Consider the following 9444-nt stretch of genomic DNA (forward strand, 5'->3'; position numbering starts at 1 on the left):
TGTGTGTGTAAGTTAAAAAAAACGGTGACAATAAAGTTTACCAAAAACTAGCCGGACCCATTTGAACCGGAAGTGAATCATTTAAATAGAATTTCTGAGTTCCTGGTCCGCCTGAGCAGGGGTAATTGCTGATGTTTTGGCATTTAAAGTGTTTAATTGTGTGAATATGTTCTGAGGTGTCGTGTGGAATGTGTGGTTGTATAAAACGGTGTAAATACTGATTAGTTGATTTGTCCTACGTTAGCTACCTTTAGTCGTATCTAGCTGACCATACATTTTAATGTTTCCCTTTAGATAACGCGTTTTATGTTAGTGTAGCAGGATGAGGTAACAAAATATTGTCTTTAAGCACCATACTGGCATGCAGTAATGTTTTATGATGTTTTAGAAGTGAATGTATGCTGTAATAAGATTTTGCTGCAGATGTTTAGGTTGTTCCCAGTTTAGTCCACTGTTTGTTTACTTCATGCCTCAGGCCATCGGCTCCTCTCTTCTACTAACAAGATGGAGCCTCGTCACGGGATCATGAAAGCTTTCCCTAAAGTTAAAAGAGCTAAAGTGCTACAGGGAAAGGATGCGCCCGTGCTGAAGAAGAAACTTGATGAGTGTAACGTCACAGGTGATCAATCTGATTTTATGTGCATTCAAGCAACAACTTATGAAACAACTTGTTCCTTTTAAAACGTATTAAGAGAGCCAATAAGAGAAAATGAATTCTGTTATTCCTCCAAATAAATAAAGTATTCTCTTTGCTTCTTCTATTCTTATTTTTCCCTCCAGGAAACTTTTTTAACGACGTCACAGTGTACCTTCTGCCGGCGGGAATTGGAAAAGCCAGATGCCAGATCTTCCAGAGACAAATCCAACAGAATGGAGGGCAGATCCAGAGTTTCCTGAGTCCCAGTGTGACTCATGTGGTTGTGGATGACAGCATGGACTGTCACAGAGCACTTCGCTTGCTGAAAGTGGATTGTGTGCCGTCTGGTGTCCATCTGGTGAAATGCAGTTGGTTGAGTCTGTGCATCAGTGAGAAAAACCTGCTGGATGTGGAAAACTACAGACTTCTTTTACCCACAAGGTTCCTATCAGTATTTATTTATTTAACAGTTCATTTTTTCTCTAGTTTTGTTATGTGTTTTTCTTCCACTGTTAGGTGTCCTTGGGTGTCCTCAAAAAGGCTTTTAAATAATACACATTATTAATATTATGATTATTATTAGTTATCTAGTCAGGATGAATGTCTGTCTTGCAGTGATTGGGGTTTGTGGCAGTTTTCTACACTCTCAATTAGGGTTGTCACGGTATGAAAATTTAACCTCACGGTTATTGTGACCAAAATTATCACGGTTTTCGGTATTATCGCGGTATTTTTTAAACGGTGTTGCATATGTTCAGAAAGCATTGATAGTCCTGTTCTACACAAACTGAAATAGTTTTGAAAAGGTTTAACAGTGTTTATTAAACCTAAAATAACACAAAGCCTTAGCAAAAGTGCAACTTTTCACAAGTAAAGGAACAAATAGCTTCTTTTTCTGGAACATGTTACAGTAGTCAGTGCAGGTTTAAATGATACAAATCCAAACATTCAAAACATAAACAATATGTAAACAAATCAAAGAAACACCACTTGTTTTCTCATATACTTGTTTTCTTCATTATCAAAATGAAAATCTAAAACTCCAGTCCACACTTGACTTGAGCACTGTACAAGTCAACCTTAAAAAATATGTATTTAAAATAAATAGCCACTTTAAACAAATTACTAAAATAACTACTACACTATGTAATCAAATCCAAATGTTCAAGTATAAATGGCATTGAATAAGTAAACAAATCAATGACAAGGAACTAATTGTATATTCCTCTTCATCATAAACAAATAAGATGATTCATCCAGCAACAGGGTGTCCGTGACACGGTTTAAATGCTGGCAGAGGACGCTGCGGCTGCAGTCTATAGTGACTCGTTGCATTCTCCCTCAACCAAAAGTCCTCACGTCATGCATTTCAGCTAAAATGCTAATGTTAACTTACCTTGCACTGGCTGTAGAGACGTGGGTGATGGTCACGCAGATGTGCCATTAGATTCGAAGTGTTGCTGCCTTTTGCAGACTCTTGTTTCCTGCACGTTCTGCAAACGGGATAGCCGTCTTCTATTAACTGTCCCTCAGCGTTTTTCAGAAATCCAAAATATGCCCATACTTCCGATTTAGTCTTCTTTGAGGGCTGATGGATGTCCTGGGCGCTGCCGTCTCCTCCTTCGGCCATTATTTCAGCTTCAAAGTTTTGGTGCCGTTACAAACTAAAAGTGCGTGTGCGCGCCGCGGGAACTTCAGCTGAAGCGACGGTGGCTGGTAAGGGTCACCGCGCCGAAACCGCGGCCACGGTAAACCCACCGAGATAATTTAGTTTTTTAAAAACTGGACGGTTACTTTTATTGTCAACCTTTTTACCGGGGTTTACCGCTATACCGGTTACCCTGACAACCCTACTCTCAATAAAGAGGACATTTTATGCTGAACTCATTTTGTGCTGACATGTGGGTCTCTACTGCCTCCATAAACACGCAAAATGTAAAAAAGTTACCTGACAATTCATTTCCTGCCTGTGTTTGTTTTTTGGATTTGTTTCCAAAAGTCCCCGTTTGTGATCAGGAAAATAATTATAGAACCACCTCTCTCATGTGCAAGAGAGAACTGCTCCTGAGGGATGATTGGGCGTGGCCGTCTCCAGCGTGTTTTCTTAAAGTGACAGAACCGTGAAACGGCTCATTGTGGAAGGTCCTGAAACTGTTGAGAATAAAACTGCTGAAATCACTTTAGATGTGAGGAATTAAGTACAAAGAACTTTATAAACATGTTTTGGATCAACCATAGAACTATTACAACTAAATATTACTCATAATATGTCCCCTTTAAATTTTAATACACAATTATCATTTCTATAAATGATCCGTTTTATGTGTTTATCAAGGAATTCAGAAACAAAGCTTGAAAATACAGAAAAGGAATCTGAAAATGTCAAACCTACAACAAACGCTGCTGTGATGCCAGAAGACACCAAACTAGAGGAGACTAAAGACTCGGTGGGTTCCCAGGTCACATTGATTTTATTTGTTTCGGTAAAAGACGAAACTAAACTCTTTGTTTTATCATTATTACAACTTTGTATCCCATCCTGCTCCCAGACAGTCCCAGAGAGTAAGGAAGAAGGGCGTCCAGACGAGGAAGGTGTCTCTCAGAGTGACCTGGAAGCTCTCATCACTGGTCAGCACCCAAAGGCCGAGACTCCCAGCTTCAGCACAAACCCCAATCCAGATGCTGCTGCTCAGGAAACGGTGTCGGGGAAGTGGGTCTGCGCCCAGTCTTCTCGGTCCAAATGTAACAACTTCAACAAACACATCACAGACAAGCTTGAAGTGCTGGCCAAAGCCTACACACATCAGGGGGACAAGTGGAGGGCACTGGGCTACTCCAAGGCTGTCAACGCTCTCAAGAGCTACCACAAGCCTGTCGCATCATACCAGGTAATCCAGGAGCTCTCAGGGGAATCCTTCTGAAATCATCTAATAATACAGGAACGTCCATCTTGTGTTTGGCAACAGGAAGCTTGTCAGATTCCCGGAATAGGGAAGCGCATGGCCGACAAAATCGAAGAAATTATGGAGAGCGGTCACTTGAGGAAGCTAGATTACATCGGAGAGGACGTGCCAGTTCTGGAGCTTTTCTCCAACATCTGGGGAGCAGGATCCAAAACGGCTCAACTTTGGTACCAACAGGTGAAAAGACTCCGGCGTCATCAGAGATGATAACATTCTGGTCCTTTTGAAAGACAAAACCTCCGTTTTTTTAGCCATAGTTCTAAATGAACATGCAAAGGCACCTGGGAAATGTAGTTCTGATTTTACAATGACCCACAGACATGTGCAACTCTTCTGTGTCATGCCTTCATGAATGAACTAAAGTTACCCGTTTAGGTTTATTTTAAACAACATTAGAAGAGGGCTGCATGATGTAGACGGTATTTTCTGAAAGGTTTGAGGACCAACAGTTGTAGGCAGAGCTACATTTGCATCTTGTGCCTTTGCAGGGATTTCGCACGTTGGAGGATATCCGAACAAAAGCTCATCTGACGAACACTCAGAAAATCGGACTGAAGCACTACGACGACTTCCTGGACAAGATGCCCCGAGAAGAAGCAGCAGCTATAGAGAAAGTGGTAATGAGTCTCCATTCGCCTGAATACCGGCTCGTATCATTCCGTGACCATGATCCAATATGTTTAGCCACTTGTTACACCGAGGGGAGAAGTTCTCCCCCAGACTATGAGCCGGTAGTGAAATTGAAGCCTTGAAACAGGAAAAAGTTCGAGTTGGCTGAATTTTAATGAGAAATCCAGGTTGTTCTCCCAAAGCGGAGCAACCCGGAGGAAGAAAGGAAACCCTGGAACCTGCTGCATCTTAAGCTAGCCAGATGACAGTTTCCTCTGTCTGATGCATGTTAGTTGTTTTCTATTATCGTACTTTTTCCCATCTAAACTGTCAGACAGATCACCGAAGATGTAGATGGAAAAGCAGGTGTTCTCCCTCAGGATGTCAGAATAATCCGTTCTCCCAGCGTCTGGCTGGGAACAGCTTCATCTGCTTGTGGGCGGGGCACAGTCAAAGGAAGAAAATGTACCAAATGCATTGTGAAAAGGTGTAAGTGGCTGTGCGTTAATGGCTTTCTTTTAATTACAAGGAAGTATTTTTCTGTAAACAGAATGTCCTCGCCAGCTTTGAAAATGAGATGAAACGATCTCAGAAGAACAAGCGTGCTCTTATGCAAGGCACTAAAACTGAGCCGAGGTTCTAACAGTGTGGAAAATCAAATATATTCCTGTTGCTTTAGTAGGGATTAAGGTCTTAAGCAGCAGGGGGTCTCCTGTAAAAAGCTGATATTTGCCTTATTTGTTCTGGTTTGGAGAAAGTTATGATGATGAAATCCGGCTCGGTGGTTAAGTTAGGGTTAGGTGCAGGATGATGACTGTTCTGTCGCTGGAGGATCACGCTCTCCACCATGTTTCAACCATTGATGGGGTTTCAACCCTCTCAGAAGCTCTTTTAGTGGATGAATGTTAATGCCTCGTTGTTCCACTGAACGTTGTAGAAACTCTTTTATTCCTGCTGCAGTGAGTTTTTACAACGAGCATTTTGTATGATAGAGTAGGGTAGAGTAGAGTAGGGTAGGGTAGAGTAGAGTAGGGTAGGGTAGAGTACAGTAGAGTAGAGTAGAGTAGGGTAGAGTACAGTAGAGTAGAGTAGGATAGGGTAGGGTAGGGCAGGGCAGGGTAGAGTAGAGCAGGTTAGAGTAGGGTAGAGTAGAGTAGGGTAGAGTACAGTAGAGTAGGGTAGGGTAGAGTAGGGTAGGGCAGGGTAGAGTAGGGTAGGGTAGAGTAGAGTAGGATAGAGTAGGGCAGGGTAGAGAACAGTAGGGCAGGGTAGAGAACAGTAGAGTAGGGTAGAGTACAGTAGAGTAGGGTAGAGTACAGTAGAGTAGGGTAGAGTACAGTAGGGTAGAGTACAGTAGGGTAGGGTAGGGTAGAGTAGAGTAGGGTAGAGTAGGGTAGAGTAGAGTAGGGTAGAGTACAGTAGAGTAGGGAAGAGTAGAGTAGGGTAGGGTAGAGTACAGTAGAGTAGAGTAGAGTAGAGTAGAGTAGAGTAGGGTAGAGTAGGATAGAGTAGGGTAGAGTAGGATAGAGTAGACTTTATTGATCCCACAGTGGGGAAATTCACTTGTTGCAGCAGCATCAAGTGAATTCACTTAAGGGAATCATTTGAAGAAAAATAATAAGAAAGGTACGTGTATTTATACACATAGGCAGTAGTCTAGTATTGTAACCTTCAACCGCTAAAAACCACGAATAGAAAAGATAAAACTTGGGTTCCAACACTGCAGCAGAGATGGGATATTGTGGCATCAACGTCATCTCCATGTCGCGTTTTTGTTCTGCTAGCTTTGTGAACTAGCTTGTTCAGTTTCTTTCTGACTCGGCCAGAGCTGCCTCTGGGTATATAGGGTGTGTGTGTGTGTGTGTGTGTGTGTGTGTGTGTGTGTGTGTGTGTGTGTGTGTGTGTGTGTGTGTGTTACCCATTAAATTTAGAATTCTCTTTAGAATCCGGACCATAGACATAATTTTTTTTTGGGGGGGGGCAGTGGGGACATGCCCCCTCAGTCAATTTTTGTCCCCTGTACTTTTTACCGTCCAAAAACAACATCACGCTGTATTAAAGACACTGGATGAGCAGTAGGAACAAGCAGAAAACAACTGCTTGTGTTGAAGCCTGATTGCCATTGGAACTGTCCAGAATCTCATCTATTGGCTCTGCTGATACTTGCTAACGTGTGATTGGCCGTATGTCCAATTTTGGGCAAAATTTCAAAAATCTTGTGTGATTTGGCAGTTTTCAGAATATTTTTCCTGCATGACTCTCAGTAGCATGAAGTTTTAGCCCAATATCAGTAAAACTGACTAAGTCACAGCCTTCTAGTGTTTGCTACGGTTAATTAGATCATTATTGTGTGCAGGTGAAGGATGCTGCTCAAGCCACAGACCCAGGTCTTGTTGCCATGGCGTGTGGCTCCTTCCGTCGTGGAAAAGCCACGTGTGGAGATGTCGACGTGCTCATCTCTCATCCTGATGGCAAGTCCCACAGAGGAGTTTTCAGCAAAGTGCTGCACATCCTTCATGATAGCAGTAAGCTCCCTTTTATTCTGTCAAAGTGGACTTTAACTGTTGCCTTGTCATTAAGAAAAGCTAAAAAATCCTCTGAATGTTTACCTTTAAGGCTTTTTGACGGATGACTTGGTGAGCCACGAGGAGAACGGAGAGCAGAAGAAGTACATGGGTGTGTGCTGCTTGCCAGGACCTGGACAACGCCACCGCCGGCTGGACATCATCGTCGTACCTTACAGCGAGTTTGCCTGCTCGCTCATGTATTTCACAGGCTCGGCACATTTTAACCGCTCAATGAGAGCCCTGGCAAAGACCAAAAATATGAGCTTATCCGAGCACTCTCTGAACAAAGATGTGGTTCGTCGGGGTAGCCTGAAAGTCCACGGAGGCGTTCCACTCCCCACACCGACAGAAAAGGATGTTTTTAACCTTTTAGGAATACCCTACAGACAGCCTCATGAACGAGACTGGTGAGGACTTCCTGTTTCCAATCACTTGTAAAAACTTAACATGTAATCATGAAATGTCAAACTTTAATGAACACCCTTAAAGCAGCAATCTGGAGTTTTCCCCTTTCAGGAATTATGTAGGATTTTTTAGAAGTCCATAACAGTGATTGTCTGATCATATGTTGTAATATCATGTCAACAGTATGTCTTTATTTTCCACAAAGCCTGCCCCCCCCCCCCCCCCCCCCCGTCCCTTTGGAGCTCCATGCAATATGAACTGAGCGCCGATCAGCACTAAGTGTTAGACCACCGCTTACATGCTGACGTCAATCACAGAGCGTGCTTGAGCATATGAGGACGCGCCTCGGCTGATGTGGAGTTGGCGACCTTTCTCACCTTTCTGTCTTTAAAGTATAAAAACAACGGGCGTGCTTTAGCTCTGTTTGCCAGCTGGAGGAGCGCATTCTTGAACGAGAGGCGTTGCTTTCAGCCATAAATACGGAAGTGGAAACCACGGCTTAGTGCAATACCTTTGTCAGCCAATAGATGGTGCCATCATATAAAATATATAACACATCAAATACAGACCAAAAGAAGTGATCCGGATTTCATCTTTGATAATCAAATCTTAGCTCCTCTCTACACAAACCTTCTCAGCCTGGCCTCTCTGATCTTTTCCTAAACATCTAACATGAGTCGTCCCTCTGCTGGACTCATTCCTGATCCTGTCCATTCTCCTGAAGACAATCTCAGCCTTCTCATCACTGCTACCTCTAGTTCTGCCTCCAGAGCCACTGTCTCAACCGTACGATGTTGCTGCTCTCACCACCAATAAAACAGGTGATTCACGTCTTTGTGTTTGTGACCTTTTTATTTCCACTTTGCAGTTTCATATCAGCAACCCTACTTCAGAATCAGAAGGTTTTCCTGTCATACAGTGGGGCAAAAAAGTATTTAGTCAGCCACCGATTGTGCAAGTTCTCCCACTTAAAATGATGACAGAGGTCAGTAATTTTCATCATAGGTACACTTCAACTGTGAGAGACAGAATGTGAAAAAAATCCATGAATCCACATGGCAGGATTTTTAAAGAATTTATTTGTAAATCAGGGTGGAAAGAACTATTTGGTCAATAACAAAAATTCAACTCAAAACTTTGTAACATAACCTTTGTTGGCATAACAGAGGTCAAACGATTACTATAGGTCTTTACCAGGTTTGCACACACAGTAGCTGGTATTTTGGCCCATTCCTCCATGCAGATCTTCTTGAGAGCAGTGATGTTTTGGGGCTGTCGCCGAGCAACACGGACTTTCAACTCCCTCCACACATTTTCTATGGGGTTGAGGTCTGGAGACTGGCTAGGCCACTCCAGGACTTTCAAATGCTTCTTACGGAGCCGCTCCTTTGTTGCCCGGGCGGTGTGTTTGGGATCATTGTCGTGCTGGAAGACCCAGCCATGTTTCATCTTCAAAGCTCTCACTGATGGAAGGAGGTTTTGGCTCAGAATCTCACGATACATAGCCCCATTCATTCTGTCCTTAACACGGATCAGTCGTCCTGTCCCCTTAGCAGAAAAACAGCCCCAAAGCATGATGTTTCCACCCCCATGCTTCACAGTAGGTGTGGTGTTCTTGGGATGCAACTCAGTATTCTTCCTCCAAACACGACGAGCTGAGTTTATACCAAAAAGTTCTACTTTGGTTTTATCTGACTACATGACATTCTCCCAATCCTCTGCTGTATCATCCATGCACTCTCTGGAAAACTTCAGACGGGCCTGGACATGCACTGGCTTCAGCAGCGGAACACGTCTGGCACTGCAGGATTTGATTCCCTGCCGTTCTGTGTGTTACTGATGGTGACCTTTGTTACTGTGGCCCCAGCTCTCTGCAGGTCATTCACCAGGTCCCCCCATGTGGTTCTGGGATTCTTGCTCACCGTTCTCATGATCATTTTGACCCCACGGGATGAGATCTTGTGTGGTGCCCCAGATCGAGGGAGATTATCAGTGGTCTTGTATGTCTTCCATTTTCTGGTAATTGTTCCCACAGTTGATTTTTTCACACCAAGCTGCTTGCCTATTGTAGATTCACTCTTCCCAGTCTGGTGCAGGTCTACAATTATTTTCCTGGTGTCCTTCGAAAGCTCTTTGGTCTTGGCCATAGTGGAGTTTGGAATCTGACTGTTTGAGGCTGTGGACAGGTGTCTTTTATACAGATAATGTGTTCAAACAGGTGCCATTAATACAGGTAACGAGTGGAGGACAGAAAAACTTCTTA

The 9444-nt window shown here is 43.3% G+C and overlaps 1 protein-coding gene across 2 annotated transcripts; it reads left to right on the top strand.

Annotated features, from left to right (window-relative positions):
* Positions 1-64: 64 nt before the first annotated feature.
* poll (polymerase (DNA directed), lambda) lies at positions 65-7354 on the top strand. Of its 2 annotated transcripts, none has more exons than XM_015974736.3 (9): positions 65-121; positions 476-619; positions 781-1078; positions 2973-3084; positions 3187-3525; positions 3604-3777; positions 4089-4217; positions 6566-6734; positions 6826-7354. In XM_015974736.3, the coding sequence occupies exons 2-9, from the start codon at positions 505-507 to the stop codon at positions 7185-7187; spliced, it is 1698 nt and encodes a 565-aa protein (XP_015830222.3). In that variant the 5' UTR covers positions 65-121; positions 476-504; the 3' UTR covers positions 7188-7354. The 2 variants fall into 2 exon arrangements, with proteins under 2 accessions (XP_015830222.3, XP_054590791.2); XM_054734816.2 differs by lacking the exon at positions 65-121 and adding an exon at positions 207-327.
* The last annotated feature ends 2090 nt before the right edge of the window (positions 7355-9444 follow it).

The sequence above is a fragment of the Nothobranchius furzeri genome, chromosome 6 (assembly GCF_043380555.1).
Source record: "Nothobranchius furzeri strain GRZ-AD chromosome 6, NfurGRZ-RIMD1, whole genome shotgun sequence".
In the NCBI taxonomy this organism is placed as follows: Eukaryota; Metazoa; Chordata; class Actinopteri; order Cyprinodontiformes; family Nothobranchiidae; genus Nothobranchius; species Nothobranchius furzeri.

Excerpts from the sequence above, each read along its gene's own strand:
- poll (XM_015974736.3), top strand. The coding sequence starts at position 505 with ATGGAGCCTCGTCACGGGATCATGAAAGCTTTCCCTAAAGTTAAAAGA. Across the intron at positions 4,218-6,565 it reads CAGCAGCTATAGAGAAAGTG|GTGAAGGATGCTGCTCAAGC; the intron begins GTAATGAGTCTC and ends TATTGTGTGCAG. Across the intron at positions 6,735-6,825 it reads GCACATCCTTCATGATAGCA|GCTTTTTGACGGATGACTTG; the intron begins GTAAGCTCCCTT and ends TTTACCTTTAAG.